Here is a 17859-nt window from a genome sequence, read left to right as displayed (position 1 = left end):
TTGTGACTTTTTAATACAAACTCTGTTTTGGTCAGTTTTTGCATGTATGTTTAACTAACTTCAGTTCCCACCTCCTACCTTCTTCCTGGAGAATGAGGTCATGGTTACATGCTCAAGGGTCCTACTGTTAAAAATCTAATCCAAAATAACCAACCATAGGTATTTGTACAGTTTATTCTTTATTCCTGTTAATGTACAGTTTCTCTCTTATTTCTGTTAACAGGAACAGACTAGTAGGACAAAAAAAAAAAAGTGCTTCACAGTAGTGTCCTCCCTAAGATGATGGTAACAGAAGAACTTTCTGGCTTTACTATGGCTCTGTTCGTACTTCAGCTTTTTGTAAAGTTACTTTGTCACTTCCTTCTGGTTTAGTCACTTGAAGCATATAGATAACTACTATGAAAAGACAACACTACTATCCTCATCAAAGTATCCTGTACACTGACTTCTGTCAGGGCTACTGGATTTGAAACTCATTTAGGCTGTGGCAAACATGATTTAGTTTAAGTATCAATAAAGTTCATTTTTAAGATTTAATTCTTTATCATTATATTCTCTTTGCATCCAATTTTTTTAAATTTCTAAGCTAAAAACTAAATGGATGTGTATGGATAAAAAATGAGATGTAGAACAGAAAGAGAGTGTGCTGTAGATGATACAGGTTTCTAAAGTTTTTCCAAGTTTCCATGGGGGTTTTTTTGCCAGCTGCCCTTTCTGACAGTTCTCAATAAGCAGCTTAAGGGAAACGCAGCAAGTAATAAAGTCTTGCCTTTATTGCTAGCCATATAAATAAATAAATAAAACCTTTTATACATAGTTATATCTCCAACATTCTCTAAGGACAAATTCACATAATTACATAATCCAACTTTTACTAATCAAAGGTTTAAACTGGTTATTCAAGACACTTCTGGAGCAGCACTATTTTTTTAAGTAAGAACACCCTGAAGTAACCAGCTCCCTAAATTTTCCCTTGTAGAATCATGGAGATGTCAGCATTGCCTCATTCTTCAGAAATCAAATTATATAACAAATGAACCCCACCACCAAACCACAAAGACCACCCAGAATAATCAAAAATCTTCTCTAAATGCAATGAAGAATTGTGCTGGTCAACAAATATTTTGGAATATACTCCCCCAACCCCAATGCCAAACAGTTCAAAACAAGTTATAGTCATATTTAACTAACTGTTTTGATACTTAAAGTTCATTTCATAATTTAAAATAAAAAACTTCAAATTCACATATTCAAGCAATAAACCAAGTGGAAGATGAATCCAAAACAGTACACAAATGAATGCTCTGATTGTAAATAATGTTCTATCATTCCTTAGTCCCCCTCTCTCCTCCTGAGAGTAAATTTCAATTTTACTGTCATCATATGACCAAGACTGTTCCACTTCTCCCTGTATCTACCTGTAGATAGTGTTTATTAACCCTTATTCTTCACTCCTTTCCTAGCACCACTCTCTAGTGTGACTGTTCAACTGGGTGGACAAGTGTGATGACCTGTGGGTTTTGACTGAATGCCACAAAACCTCTCATCAAGTCAAAGCAGGGCACAAGAACTCTCTAGAGCCTCTGTTGCTTAGAACTTTCCAGGGTATTAAGTAAACTTTGGCAGCCTTGCCACATTTCTCAAATTACAATCAGCAGACCATGAGGCCGGCCTTGTACCTTTTCTTTCTGGTATAACTACACATGCACAAAGAAAGAGCAACACACAATAAAATGCAAAATACATGTATGCTGTACAATAGGTGGCATAGTACATACAGAGGCCCAATAGCTTTTAAATTTATCTTTTGCATCCCATTTTGCTTAAATTAAAAGAAGGACTTCTATGGCTGTTTAGTATCACTGAGCTGATTAGATATCATGCCTTATACTAAAACAACAAAAAGTTCCCAAGACACATTTGGCTCCTTTAGCTTCTACTGCTGCTAAAAAGCATAAAAATAGAATAGAGAAAATATAGCAAAAGTTTCAAGCAACACATTGATTTTATATGGTCTGCAGTTGGAAAGATTGTTTTGATTAAACTTGGCAAGTTTGATTTTTTCCATTCATGGGCATGCTTAAGGTTTAATTAGTTGTGGAAATTCCATACATTTTTATCAGTTTATAAAAAGACTTAAAATGTTTTAATATTAAAAGTTTTCAACAGCAATGTACAAAAAGAACTTATTTCATTTACTGAGACTTTGCATCTGAAAACAGTGACATTCCAAGTCCAAATACTTTCAGCCTTGGTCTTCTCTCTATGCTAGAATTCATTACTAATTTTTTCTTCCATCTATATGTAAGCCACCACACTTTGAATAATAAACAGCTAAAGGTAAATCATCAACATGATATTATGTACTTAGCCCCAACATTGAACAGAATCATCCTTGTACTGCTAGTTTTCTAAGCCCTAATAGACTGTATGTTACTAGCTGCCAACAGAAATTACAGTTAGTTGGACATAAAGAAGAATGTTTCCTAAATGAATGTATATGATCAGTGTATTCCACAGACTATTTCTTGACTAAGGCTACAAGAGTCATGTCTGTTAACATTTAGCATGTATTCATCACAAGCCAACATATCTTGTAAGAAAATGTCTACCTTATTTAAATGTCAATGTTTCAAAAAACACTCAAGAGCTGAAATAAGTAGGGGTTGGGGTTTTTTAGAATATGATACACAGTAAAAACAAGTTAGTTCTGGTGAATTCTTACTATACAACTGAGCTGGAATGAGAAATACTGCCTTGAAGAGATTCTCTGCTTTCTAGGGCTTAAGGGACAGCAAGCAGAATATTGTTTTTCTATAAGGCAGCTCAAACTTACATGAAGAAGTAGATATAATTTCTGCATATTATATGCTACCATGGAGCCACATAAAGAATGACCTTATTCTTTTCTTTTCCACCCTTGTCAAGTACCAGACATGTTAACAAGAACACACTTTAACCAGAATTGATTACAGATCCTTTCAACCATTAGAAATTCATACAGCTGACCTGGAGTTTCCAGAAAATAACTTTCTCCCTATAGTATGTGTTTCAGATAGTCTTTATAATCCTGGTAGAAAAAGAAAACATTTTCTTCCTCTTGTTATATGCATATGTGTACATTAAGCAATCCCAGTTGTGGTGTCCTAGACATATAACTTTTTTCATCAGGTAGCTAGTCTACTTTTATGTCAGAAGATCTCAGCTAGTTCAGTAACAGAAGCCCACGTCCAGGATACTATGTGTGTCTTTTTTGCAAAGGCTGCATTAGAAAAACATCCTATGTAAATAACGGAGAAAAAAATTACTACATTCCCATCCTGTCTCTGCAACTCTAATTCAATGCTCTCTTTTCAGTAATTATGTTCGCTTACTTTGTTATGTGACCTCTGATCACTGGATCATTACATCTTGAATGACTTCATTATTCCAATTATATACTAGAGTGAGTGAACTGTGTTTATAGTGCACAATTTTTTTGTTCAGGCTTGAGGCTGGAACAGCATGCAAGAAGTACCTGTATGCCTGGCCAGCCACTAGAGCCAAGAAGTACCAGTTGTTCTGACAGTACTTCCTATTCTTCTTTGTTCTTTTTTAGAACGAGCACACTTTTGTGCAGCTGCAGCTGTAGTGTACCCCCGTTCCACAGTCACTGCGGTTAGAATAAGGCGCACGCAGGGAGTTACAGCTGTAATAACATAGGTCTTTGTGCTTAAGACATCACACAAGATGTGGTAACTCTCTGCAGGATGTGGTGTTACATGCACAGCTGCACTCAGTTCAGCTAAGACAGGTAGGCACTTTGTCACTTTTTCACCTTCCTGTTCTCAAGGTGTTTGAGGGCTAAGGGCTAAGCTACAGTACATTAAGTACGCATGGGCACTATACTGAAAAGACCAGATTCCTACAGGACTTCACACCCATATTTGCTTAGCGAGAATAAAGGGGCATCATATTAAATATAGCAGAAAAGAGCAGTCTTCGATAGCAGGGAAGAGTCTTAACCATAGGTATTCTGCACAACTTTTACTTCCAAATGTTATCTTGTTGCACAATAATTAGTAGAGCACAGTGATATAGCAGGCTAAAACTAAATAAATACTGCAACATAAATGTAGGTATTTAACAAAATGCTTTTAAAATTTTGGACAAAGTGAGAGATGCAGATTTGATTCTGAAATCAGGACTCCACTTTTTTTTCCTGGTAAAATAAGGACAATGGCAGCAATTTCACTCAGCTTACAGAACAAATTTTTCTTAAACAAAATATTTATTGGCCTTCCTCAGAAATATTTTTTCATTGCTTTTGTATTTGCAGAAAAGTAGAAGAGCTCTGTTCTTGTGAATACCAGTGTGGGCCATCAGATGTTATACTTCAACATCTGAATGCATAGGAAAAAAAATTTTTCCCCATCTGTGCAGAAGAAAAACACTGTGTGCATAAACATGTAAACACTTTATTTTACAACAGAGCATCTCAGTGCTCAATTCCTTGTGTAATATGACAGCGAGACGAAAACATGAAACATCATATGACAGCAAACTGTAGGCCAGGTTCATCTTAAATTTCCTTAAATTACAGCATACATGCCCTTAAAGTTAGAATTACCTCCAGATCAGTCACTGAGTACAAGCAGGTCTCCTACTTCCCCAATCATTTTCGGCCTGGAAAACAACCAAGTTTTAACTGCTCGGTTTGTCCTAACCTGAAAAGCTTCAGAAGCCACTAAGTACACTAACAAATGATACTGGTGTAAATTAGTATTAGTCATTTTAATACCTGTTACAGAATTCAACATGGACATCGGTATTTTGATCACTGATTGTCTTTGCATCTTTAACACAGGTTGGCATTACTACATCAGTTCAGCACTTGCTCTGAGGTTTAAACAGTACTGTGTAAGTGTTCCCTCTCAGGGACCCATACTGGAGCAGTGTACCAGGTCAGGGATCCCAGCCTTCTGTTTCTGCAAAGGTTGGCAGGGACTCTAGGAGTGAGTATGTGCTGGCTCCTCAGCTGCATCGGACACTGGCAACCACTCAGCGGTTACCTTTCAACAGAGAAGCAGGGCTGAGTCAAAAGCAGCAAACAGTTAGACTGCCTAATTTTTTTCTGGAGATACCGTCACTAAAAACAGCTTCAGTCATTAAATTGCCTTTGATTCAATCCTTAACATATGCCTTCATTTGCTGTATATTCTGTGCATATAAATAAGGGTGCCCACAGAAACTGGATATGAAAATATTTATCATTAATTTGTTTTTTAGGGCTACTAGGCTTGGTGTGTTATTCAAGAATGGACAGAGTTGCCATTGCCAGTGAAAGCAAGAGAGCTCTGAGATACGAACACAGAGCTGTCTGCTGTTTTGACAGACAACTTCAAGCACACAAGACAGCTCTAGCCAAATACTGATGAGAAATATTAGAAGAAAGTAGGGGGGTTTCCCCCAAAATTAAGCAAATAAATAAGAGTTATAGTAGTCATGAATTCTGATGTTGCTATAGTGGGAGTAATCACTGTTCAAATACTATACTATATTCAACCATAATTTACTATAGAGTATTTACTATGAATTATATCTATATAAACACATTACTATAGAAATACATCTAACTAGCAGATAATGTGGAATTAAAAAATTATTTTCACTGTAGAAAACAAAGAAAGAGGATACTTTGTTCACATCACAGAAAAATGTGTACAATGGTTTTGTGCAGACATACCAAGATCACCACTCCATTCTTGCTATTTTGGATGGAAACTGGGAAACAAATTTCACAGGCCCCGGACTCTTAGTAAAAACAGCCTTTCTTTGACAAGGAGCAGGATACGGCCATTGTGTTTTTACTCACCATAGATATTAACAGAAAAGATAGTCCTCACTGAAGTACATATTCAGCTATTATGGGACTTCAGTCCTCCACCTTTTCAGAGGTAGATTCAGAGCACATTTAGACACCCAGAAAACAATGAACTGCTACTAAGATCATTATTTCTCTTACAATTTTTTATTCCTGAGAGATAATTTAAGCAAACACATAGCCAGCCTTTGCACTAGATGAATTGGAAAACTGGATTTCCAGCAGTCGGCAGTGATGATTTAGGAGCTGGTCTCCTGCAGGCCCTCAAACAGCTTACATCTTACAAGCAAAACAAAACAATCTATAACCTGCTGCTGTAACTAAAAATCAGTGGGTTTTTCCCCCACACCTACTTTTTCAGTGAAAAGAGCTTCCTAACTGCAGTAAACTTTTAAATTATTTTGTCCCTATACCAAGCAGAAATAACAACACATGGAACCTTGTAATACACGAAGTTCTGGTTTTGAAGACAAAGTCCATGAAACTTCACTCAAGACTGCAATTCCAGGATCATGTGCAGGTAACCAAAGGCCAAACACTTCTAGGGAACAGTAAGGAGTATTTCTCAGTAATTTACTACTTCAGCTACAAGCACACTCTTACCTGTTTTGGGTGTTCTTGTTTTTGTTTTTAACTTCAGCAGCGTTGGTTTGTGCCTCTTTCTCCCACCTTCTCTTTGTCAGCTTCATAGAGGAAGCACCACAAAATCCTCAGAGCTGAAGGCAGGATTATTCTGTTTCTGGCAGCCAAAACACACCATTCTGTAAGAATAACTTTCCAATATGATACTTGGCATAAATCAGCTTTTATACTCCTCTCACATTCTTCTACTGACATGCTTGCTTTTTTTACATGCTTGCTATTCTCCCCACACAAGTCATCGTCAGTACTTCCAAAGTGAGGCTATAATTACTGAGCCTAGACATCTCTCCTTCAGGATGGCAATGAGATTTTACAACTCATCTTACATATTTACATGTGCAGCCAGTTCTGCCATCCTAAAAGTATTGACTGCAATGGACCTTTCACTACCAAAGCTCTATTCTTTCTCCTCAGGACTCCTCACACCACAGCTCCTGCATACCTCGCACATTTCTTCCATTTCCAGAACTTGTTTACTTCATATAGCTGTAAACAACTGGAAAGGGTCAGAAAACAGCTTGCTAAGGCTGCAAGGACTAAGGCCTAGTTAGGTAGCCTTCAGACTGGGCTTAGAAAGAGCCTTCAGATTAGGACCAGGGACCTTATGTCAGCTAATCCTGATAACACCAGTTCACCTACAAAGATCTACAAGCAAGGCCTCCAACAGAGAAGCTACCTATAATCACAGAAAAGGAGGTGCAACGAAAGCAGCTCCACAAATGACACAGACCAGCAGGAAAGGATCTCACGTAAGGAAAAAATGCAGAGGGAATAAGGAGTTGGCTAACTGCTAACAACTCTGCTTTCATGTATTATTGCAAGCTACTGCAGGAGTTAAACTGAGAAACAGCCTCTGTAACTGGCACAAGCCATGTGAACAAACATGGTTTTCTAGGATAACAACCTTGTGCCTTTTTGGAAACAAGAACACTGGCTTTATAGTGTGTAAGAAACTAGCTTGCTTGGAGGTTTGCAAAGCTTAGACTCAATATGTAGGGTGATAATAACTCATAACCAGGGATATTTCAGCATTGCTTTTTATCATTCAAACCAAGCATTGCTTTCTACCCTCACATGCATCACTTGGTGTAGGACCTTCATGCCACAAGACAGCAGGGGCTGGAGAACAAGGCATTATAACAAGGTGCACACATTGGGGCTCATTCCGACTCTGCTAGATTACCAAACAAGCCCCTAACCCACTCTTCTTACCTGTTTCTGTCATCCTTCAGCTTTCGAGAAGCAGGCTCTGCCTCCAGGCACACATTTAGATACAGACAAACCTCCTCTCACTGAAAAATGAAGTGGTTTTCTTCTTGCTTCTTTTTGTTTCTTATACATTTGATAACAAACCAAGGCTCCACAGCAGGAGCTTGGAGAACATAGATTCCTGTTATTACTTTAGTACCTTAGTGGCAATACTAGGCTAGTATCAGTGTCTAGCACAGCTGGATCTTGAATCTCTTGTGTGCCAGATTTGCAGTTCTGTGTCCTGAAAACAGGAAGAAACGAGGGATGGCCTGGCTTTTCCCAATTCTTGTGCAAAGTTACTCTGTATCTGCACTGACTTAAAACCTCCACGTTAAAACTGAAGTATTCTTTGTTGCTTATATATCTTCACATTAGGAGGCCATAGGACTCAAATTGAGACATTACAGCATAGACCAAGATGGTGAATCCCAACTTTTTCTTTTTTTTAAATAGTAGTATTGTCTAAATCAAGGTGGTAGTGGGGAAGTTGACCAACGTCTCATACCATCAGTTACATCAATGGAAAACACATGCAATTACCATTTCATTTTCTAATACTGATGACTTCAGCACCAACCAAAAGAAGTTTCACTTAGAGCACAAACTCTTGTCCTTTACTAGGTGTTGGCAGTCCCACTTCCAAGTATTAGAGGAACACTGTTCTGATAACCCTGCATTTGTGCTTTTCAACATCACGCTAGAAGGCCCACAAGTCCCACCACTCAACCTTATACCAGCATAACGCAGCACTGCCCTTGAATTGAGTATCCCACTTTTTGCCTTGCTCACACCCCTATGTTAGGACAGGTTCTGATGCAGTTTCAGACTGCAGCAGATAAAAACCTCAAACTCAGCTGGCAAAAGCACTGATGGCACATAATACAGGTAAAATCCTTAAGTTTTACATTTTGAGTTTTGAATTCTAGGGACCAACAAGTCACCTTCCCAAAACTAATCACACATCATTTTTAGCTTTAAGAGAGGAGGTTACTATATACCAGGTTAATATGAAGCAGTCAAGATATGCCATTAATCTTCAGACTTCCTTGGATTTTTTCTTTATCTAGTCCACTTAAAAGAAGACTATGTAAATACCTGGAGATTTTTCCTGACAAATGTGTTCTACCTCTTGCAAGAATTCTGCCACAGCAACACCACCACCTGCTGGACTAAATTGGCTCCCTGTCTCATACAGCACTGTGTGTTGAAAAGCAGCTGGGGAGAAGGTGGGAGAAGTGCATGAAAGGTTATTTGCACATTCTGCTGCCACTGACCTGGAGAGCTGCCCAGAGGTCCTGCTCCATTAGAAGAGACAAGCTGCAAGGTACAGAGACGCAACAGGCATGCTTACACTGCACACAAAGCTGGCAACCTCCAACAGAGCAATTGCTGCAGAGCAGGTGGCTTAGGCTCTGATCAAGAAAATGGGATGCTACGAGACCTAACTGTTCCACCACATGGAATAGACTCAAGTATATTTTAGTCACTTTATTTATACCTATATACATTACATTTAGATTCTCCAAGTAGTCAAGGCAGTTATTCTCAAATAGTTTAGTACATCAATTTTATAAAATACAGCTGAACCAAGGTAAATTAGAAATACATACATTATGGTACATTAAGTGCTCTGAATAATGATTGGTCTGGCCACCTGCTAGTGAATGATTCATTTGGTTTTAGTCATTCTCACAGGGGAGAGTCCACTCCACAGGTAACTCCCCCCAAGCCCAGCAGATCTACTTAACCAGCACAAGTCCCTCATGTGCTTTTGGGGTACAGAATACATCGCTGGGCCACTACAAGGCAGTCTGCTGTCTACACGATGATTCAAAGCAAGTCATCACTTCTGACTGGGACAAGATTTAGACATTTATCACAAGGCCTCAGATCAAAACAACAGAAGGAAAAGAGCTAGTGTAGCTCTGAAGAAATGCAGTCTTCATGTTTGCAACTGGGATTTGCTTACACACATACATGCTAAACATGTTATAAAGAAATAAAAAAAAACTCTAATCAAAGGGCTCATATAATCATAGAATCCCCAGACTGTTCCCCTAGGACATCCTTAGGCATGCTGCAGGGACACAAACCTAACACAGCCCCACAAGGAGCTCTCAAAGACCTCTTCTGCATGAAGTACTCCTCTCCTTTTGAGAAAGTCAGCTTTGTAGCAAGTGAAATGCCAGGACAATTCTTACTCTGAAAGGGGAACATCTGAGGAGATCTGTTCAACTGCTGGGATTTGAACTAGAAATGCTTACAACTTTGTCACGTGGCACCCAAAGATGTCCCAATTCCAGTTGATACTGCAGCTACTGTGTTACCCATGACTAGTAGTTTGCTATTTACTTCAGTCTGGTCAGGACTAGTCTATCAGCCACATCCTGACCCAAAGTTAGCTGTTGATGCCAGCTCAAGATCACTCCTGCAAAGCCCTCCAACTGCTATAGCATCAGCCCAAGAAGGTCACAATTCACACGTTTGGGCTCTGTGTTCACAGGCTGTAAAACAGCTGGCCAGTGGAAGGTTCTCTTACTTTTACAGTGCTGAGGACTTCATGCTGTCATGTACAGGGGAACATTAGCTACAGTCAGATGACTGTGTTGCTTTAAAGCCAGCTGCTTGAGACTCTGGAAGACAAGCAGTCTAGAGCAGCCACACATAACTGGAGTAAGGTTACTGGTGACAGGACAGGGCTAGCACATGACAGCTCTACATTAGCCTAGTGCAGATGCCATGACGCTGCCCATATTCATGCTTCAACAACCAATCCACATACTGACAAAAGGTGGAAGATAACACAGCCAGCTGCTGTTGGGTTACCTTAGCTAGGCAGGCAAATCAAGTTTTCTCCCTGTAAACTTCAAGAGGTGAAGGAGGAAGAATACCTGTAAACTTTAACCAAGACTGGAACATGTTCAGGCTGCATGGCATGGTCTTTCACATCAATGAGCCAAGACAGAAAGTAAAAGTCACAGAAGTGAGAGTAGCATTGAGACGATGGACTGGTTGGTTCCTCATTACACAAGGCCCCCCACAGAGCCAGTCATCCTACATTTCAACACAAGAGACAAGATGTGTCCCAGAGGTGGTCAGCTGTACCTGATGTACTGTGTTGGACCAAAGGGATTCTGGGCCAGAGGAAACAAGAAGTACTGTGTCATCTTTCCACAGCACACATCACTGCAGCCTTCAATGCTGCACCCCCAGAAACAATGATTACATTGTACAGAGGAAGTGAGAATACTTTCATTTCTGCTGCTTCAAGGTCAGCATTTTTGCTTATTCTCCAGCAGGGCTTTGCAGCGGGGTGGGGAAGACTTCTTCCAACACAAACGACTGTTGCCTCCTGGAAGCTCAGACCTGAGCTGCACTGGTTGTTTTTGGAGCCAACAGCTCAATTCTCACTGCTGCCATTTTCCATTCTCAGTACTGCCCAGCTGTTGCTCCTGAACAGAGTCACCACCATCTGCTGCAGAAGAAAATACTGAACACAGGAGGAGTGAAAAAATGCAAATTTCAATCCATAGTTACAGTGAAGATGGTATTACCAGGCAACTGGTCAGAATGAGCAAGTGGTCATAAAGAGCTCCCAGACTCCATGTTCGTTTGAAGTCCTTCCATCAGAGACTGGAAGTCAAAGAACAGTATTCTTGCCTCTCAAACTCATAAAAAACTCTCTTATCTACTGGCCTATATTATAACGAAGCTAAAAAGTAAACTCATCACCTACAAAACCAGGTAAAAAATTAATAAAAATGGAAAGAAGTGCTTATTGTCATAACAGAGATTCACACATCTCTGCACATCTTGTCCATCATACAAGATACCTGTTAGTTCAGTTTTTTCCTTTTACAGAAAAACATGACTACATTCATCTCAGTGGTGCAAAAAAAAAATCTAATACTGCTGAAGAAACAATTTTTCCATTGGGACTGCACAGTGTGATGAGATCTGGATGCTCATTCTCATCAGTATGTCATACACGCAAGAAAAATATTCTCCCAGCAAAGTTTCACCATGAGGTAAATGCATTGTTTGAAAGTCCTGGGGAACTGAAATGGATTTGAAATGATCTGCCAGGAATGATGGTTTCATTAAGGAGAAAGTTGTCACTCTAAGGCAGTATGCTTCATTTTGTCTAGCAACTTAGTGCCTTCTGCTAAGGAAAGGGTTAATCAGCTTCATAACTGTAATTAATCAAGTCTTGTTAAATTAAAGGGTATATTTTTTAGTTACCTGTTTTCAGGGATTTGGGCAACATTTAGATTAAAGTACTGTTTAGGATTGAAGGGATATGTTTTGGGTTTTGCAGTATGCTGATGACTGACAACCCATTTATATGGGATTCAGCTAAAATGAAATTATGACAGATAAAGACAGAGTTGTACTACAGTAATATAACTTAAAAGATGTAGTGATATGGCATTACAGCTGTGAAGCTGTCTTTAAAAAAACAAAACAAAAAAAAACATGTTTACAGAACGCAGGAAAAATTGAAGTTACAGAGCATAAGCAGGACAAGTTATTCATGGATCCTAAACAGGTCAACTACAGACCACTGACAGCAATAGCAGAACTCAGGAATTAATTTCATTCTTCTCTCACCCACCCACCCACACAGAGGGGGGTTTATTTCACATTTGCAGTACCATGTATCCACTACAGAAATACGAGTTGGTTGTATTCAACCCCACTTAGGCAGTGCAAGACTTGAGAGATCATGTACTTCTACACCATCATGAACTGGATAGCATCTGTTTCAGTGCTCTTACACAGAGATAGCATCATCTTCCCTACTGACAGAGGGAATGTCTCTTATCAGTGCTGTTCAGTGGTAGCTTACAGCATAGATACTTAGTGAGGCTGGTTCACTTATCAGCCTCCAAGACGAGGATTAAAGTGCAACACTTCACAACATGACGCACACGGTCAGTGTAGCCATGGAACTGCAATCCTCTTGCTTACTGTTGGATAGACCACAGGAAGAGAGTGGACTGTAATGTCATTGTCCTTTTGTGCTTTCCCAATATGGGCTTTAGCTTAGCAATTCAGGCCCAGTCCTGTCCAGTGGTCTGGCACCATCAGGAAATATTTGTCCATAGCTTCACAAAACCTGGTCCGGTACAGTTCTGGAGAGACCACAGTTGGCATCTTACCTAATGTGTGTGTAAGAGTAAAGAACAGTTAGATATGGGCTAAAGAGCATACTGCAGTACAGACAGATGACATATGAGATTACAACACCAGACAGCATAATCATGAAGGCATACTGTACATGGAAGGGTCCTGGAACCAACAGGCATTATCGGCTACTTTTTTTTTTTATTTTTATTTTAAACATTTAGGAGAGAAGACAGATCAAGGTCTGGACTCCTAACACTGAATTGAAATACTTGAACTTGGAGGAACCATCTAGACTTTTTACATCAGCCCTGATCAGTTTGGGGTTTTTTTCCTCTTCTCCTGTTTATAGGTCTTTGAGGTACTCCATCCAGCAGAGATGCAAATTTTTTCCATAAAGAATTTCACTCTGTGGACATGCTCTTATCTTCTCCAGACACCTGCGGAGTGGTACATGAAGTGTTCCCTTCTCTTTCTAGCCCTCCTATTAACATGTGGCCAACACTAGGCAATGCTGCACAAAAGGTACTCTACTCGCTTCCACAAAGGGAACACATCGGCTCCTCAAAATATGGGCAGTAGTCAATTGCTTGACGAGGATTCCTCCACACTAACAGCACAGAGCATATCTGACTTTCTGGACTCAGAAAACATCTTCTGAAATGAGTCGGCAAGGGTTTTTGCTATGGATGACTAAGTTTGCATGTGAGTAGCTGGTAACTAAGAAACAGAAAAGAACAGTCTGAAAAGTAGATGACCCGTACCCCATTCCCAGGAATTATAGTACTTAAAGGGTCACTCATGGAGGCAGATCAATGTATTAATTTTTCTGAAACTTGTTATTCCTTCCCCTGTTGCCCTATTCTGGGCAACTTAATCTCATGTTACAAATCTGCATGGTGGGGAAGTTGTGGCTTTATTAGCAGAGTTAATTAGAAGCTTCCAGGTGACAAGGAAACATGATCAAAATTTTTGCTTTCATTCTGGACTTACCTTGTCCTCCCAAGATGCCAGTTGACTTCACCACCATTTCAAGCTTTTTGTCCCAGGTAAAAGTGCGAATATAGTCTATTGCAATTAAAAAAAAAAGCACACAAGCATGTCATATCTGCTATAACCCAAATAATGCTGTTCTAAAATGTATCTATTTCCCCTCAAAAAAGGCAAGAAAGCAGTAGGCTTCCATCACCAGAAGAATTCCAGCATTCCCCCTACCAGTTGCCTCACCTTCCAGAGTATTGATTATATTTGAGTAGGGTGAATATGATATCTCAAAAGCCCAGCAAGATCACAATGAACTCTTCCTGCCTCTGCAAAAACAGACTGCCCAGGCACATCTGTCTGTATCCATGTTAGAGTTTCAAGGGCTCATTTACAAGAGTTACTTAGTTGATCCTCATCCCAGAAACGTATCAAGAAGCCCCACTTTGCTGTGACAGCTCCCACTACTTTACTGCAACAGGTAGCAGCATCAAGACTTGGACACCTATCCATTTAAGCCAGTAGTATTCCTCATCATTGCAGCTACCTAGAGGTTTGGTAACAGAAAGCAAACACTTTTCACTTCACGATAGGACACCACCAGTGACCCTGACTGGAAGAGGGGGCTGCAAGGAGAAGGCTTCAGAATTATTTCCAAGTCCCTTTCAGAGAAAGCATGCTCAGTCATTACAAGCACACGAACATTTTGGTCTGCAAAGCTAAAGCTGCAGTAAGTTAAGCTTTTCATTACTGGATATCATTATCTCCTAACATTTGACTGCAACTGTAATTATACAAATTTGAATTTACTGTTTCTAGATTTACAAAAGGCCACCATAATTATCCAAATTTCACCTCAGCTGTGCTTTACACAGAACTCATCCAGACCTGTCAATCTTAAGACTTATCCATTTATCTAAATACTCTTTGAAAACACTCCCTTTGAATGCTTTGGTACTGATATCATCAGTTTGTGCACTAACTACTGTCACTTCATGCCCCAAGGCCCAAAGCTCCTCACAACAGGGCCTACAAATAAAATAGCCTTCACAGTTCCTCACAGACATAGCTTATTTGCTTCCCGTATCACATTAGGATCTAAAATAGGTAGAGATTCTGACCTCAGATTCAAACTCAGTCCAAACTAATCATTTTTAGTTCCACCCCTGCCACAAATTTAGCTTAAGTACTTTGTAGGTTCTCAAGGTATCACTTAGGGAACATTGTAATAGCCTGATACAGCAGGCATGTTCTCTCTTCTTGAAGATATTTGTCTTAAACAAGCTCTTTCCGATCATGAACAGCTGTTCTTGCCACAGTGGAGGAACTGTCAGCTTTAAACATCATATAAAATACACTCTTTAATCAGGTAAGACTTTCCATAGGACAGCAAAAAGCCACACATACAGAAGAAGCAGAGTCTCATCTCATTTACCCAAATACTCAAGAGTCTACAAAACTAGAAAGTAGTAACAGCTTGCAGTTTATTGTAGCTGGGACTTAATTCTCAACTAGAAGTGTTACAGGAATGGCTTTCAAGCTTTATCAGAAAAAGAGTAATCCAGACCTCCTGGCTTGAGGTCTCATCTGGAAGCATTTCTGAGCTAGATTTAAAGAGAATCTCATTTCCAAGAGTCACTTCCACATCCTGCAAAATGGCTTCATCTCCAAGTCCTCTGCACAATACAAGTTTGCCTGTCTAAAGAGGAGGCTCTACTTTCCACTCACAAGTCAGAGGATGTGGCAAGGTTAATTACTGCATTGCCACCCATATTATCCAGGTCAGACTACATGATCACAAGTGATCCTGTGACATTTAACTTTGCTCTTCCATCCCTACCAATATTGTTTCTCCTCAGATCCCCTCCACAAAAGTTAAAATTTAAATAGCTATGTAAACATTACCGAACTGAACTTTAAACACATGAAAGAATACAAATAACATTCCTTACTTCAACCCAACGTGTAGGTTAAATACCAACTTGACTGCTTTTTCACTACCTGTGAGTCCTCCTGCATATATTCTTAGTAATGCAAATGCCAACACAAGCCCATACAAGAGCTGGAGAGAAGAATTCCTAGCTCCACTTTGAATACCCATGAGAGGTGAGGGTGGTATTCCATCAGGGAGAAGACAAGCTTTCCTGACACACATCTCTGTGATGGTGGTACAGTTCTAAGAGTACTATAAACACCTAAACCAGAAGAAAGGAGTTTCACCAGCTGAAAGCAAGAAAATACAAAAGACAACCTACCAATGATCCCAACAACCAGTTCATTGTTGGTATCATCACGACCCACCAGCAGGGAATAGTCAATGATGAGGTGGCTGGAGAGGAACTGGGAATCACTGTGTATGGAAGCTCTCAGCACAGCCTTGCAATGGGAACGGATGTACAAAGGATTGTCCCGGACCATCTTCAGAAGGTTCTCATCCAGAAGGACTACATCACAGCTTTCCTTGCCTGTGTCTGTTTTAACATTTCTATTCCTGAGGGAGCCCTTCAGGTCAAAAACCTGCAAACGGAGAACAGCACTACTTTGTTCCATTGTTCTGCAAGGTTAAAGACTTCATCATACCTAACTGCAGTGTTTGAGAAGGCAGCATGGCATGGCCACTCTTCCCTTCTCCACAGGAGGAAGGGAGTTAACAAAAAACATTTTTATACTACAAAAATTAAAGTTTCCTGAGTGGAGAGTAGCATGTAAGCCTACATGAAGGCTCTGCCACCTCAATTCACAAGTTTTAGGCAAGCTATTTCATTATTATTTAGCCTAATTTAAGGGAAAAGTGTCCCAATCGTATGGGTAAATTCAGTTTTTCAGCCAGCTTCTACAGACTCAAATGCTGACAAAAATAAAGCCACAGAAGAGGGAGGTGGGGCTTGCATGAAGCACCATTTAACATCTTTTGGCAAGGCAAGAGGCAGACCTTCATCAGGTTGGAAAGGATCTCTGGAGGTCTCCAGCCCAATGCCCTGCTTGAAGCAGGTCCTGTTAGAGAAGGTTGTTCAAGCCTTGTCCAGTCAAGATTTGACTAACTTCAGGGATAGAGTCCACAGTCTCTTTGGGTCTCTGTTCTAGTGCCTGATCACCCTCATGATTTAAAAAATAGACAAACAAAAAGAAAACCCACAACATCCTTTACACCTATCTAAAATTCCCTCAGTTCACTTCCTCCCACAAACATCCCCTGTCTGAGGTCAGGCACTGGGAGGGAAGGTGGAAAAAACTGATACTATCTAGTTTTAGAAGCGACATTTGTTTGAACTTCCTTTTTAACATCAACTCTGTATTTGAAGAGAATTTTCCCCCAGTAATTTTAAGGTCTTCATTCTACTGCCTCATAAAGGTCGCTTTTCCTTTATTAAGGGCAAGACTGAACTCAAAATCTTGTCCCACACATGAAGTGGTTCAGTGAGAGAACAGAGGATTCAAAACATTATTAGTCTCCCCCACACACTACACAGCAGCTCACCATCTCCATCAGTGAGGGTGTCCTTCTAAACAAATTAGTCTGTAACCCCAGTTAGTTCTTCTAAAAGCTTTGCAAAAAGGTTTCACATTTTCCTAATTAGGTTGGCAATGGTTTCTCTCAGACACCAGAGATGCAGGGACAAATAAGACTTCTGAAAACTGAAGCCTGCACTACAGCTATCTGAACTAGCCAATAAGGCATCAAGTTACCAAGGATCACATAACAAGGGAACAGGCACAAACTGTCATCTTTGACCAGTGCCAGATATAGACAGCACGTGCAAAGTTAAAAGTTATCTAGATGGCTACTAGTAACCCTGCTCTTGCTCCCAGTCAGAACTGCACTGCAAGGGAACGGAACGCTTGGCTCTTACCTGAGCCATTTTCCTGCCATAGAAAAGGTTTTCCATGACAAGCAGATCCAGCTTCTTTTCAGTGTTGTTTTGAGAGTTCTTGTATCCAATTCGATATACCCCAAGGATTTTGGCCAGTGCTGTGGGCTTCTGACAAAGAGAAGA

At 40.0% G+C, this 17859-nt stretch overlaps 1 protein-coding gene across 20 annotated transcripts in view; it reads right to left on the bottom strand.

Moving 5' to 3' along the window:
* Positions 1-17859, bottom strand: part of PIKFYVE (phosphoinositide kinase, FYVE finger containing) — an 82877-nt gene that overhangs the window by 3609 nt on the left and 61409 nt on the right. For 11 of the 20 annotated variants that reach the window (XM_010565592.1, XM_010565541.1, XM_010565531.1 and 8 more), the window contains 4 exons: positions 17716-17844; positions 16120-16381; positions 13877-13951; positions 12669-12918 (listed from right to left, as the gene is read on the bottom strand). In XM_010565592.1, coding sequence (XP_010563894.1) covers positions 12803-12918; positions 13877-13951; positions 16120-16381; positions 17716-17844 — 582 coding nt within the window. In that variant the 3' untranslated portion in view covers positions 12669-12802. Of the gene's footprint in view, positions 1-4595; positions 6625-8191; positions 11390-12215; positions 12919-13876; positions 13952-16119; positions 16382-16796; positions 16961-17715; positions 17845-17859 lie in introns of those variants that run through there. The other 9 variants (XM_010565599.1, XM_010565557.1, XM_010565548.1 and 6 more) reach the window with 9 other exon arrangements.

The sequence above is a fragment of the Haliaeetus leucocephalus genome, unplaced genomic scaffold (assembly GCF_000737465.1).
Source record: "Haliaeetus leucocephalus isolate CR32 unplaced genomic scaffold, Haliaeetus_leucocephalus-4.0 Scaffold1, whole genome shotgun sequence".
In the NCBI taxonomy this organism is placed as follows: Eukaryota; Metazoa; Chordata; class Aves; order Accipitriformes; family Accipitridae; genus Haliaeetus; species Haliaeetus leucocephalus.
Note: the sequence above shows the minus strand (reverse complement) of the source record. Positions and strands in the feature narration are given on the sequence as shown.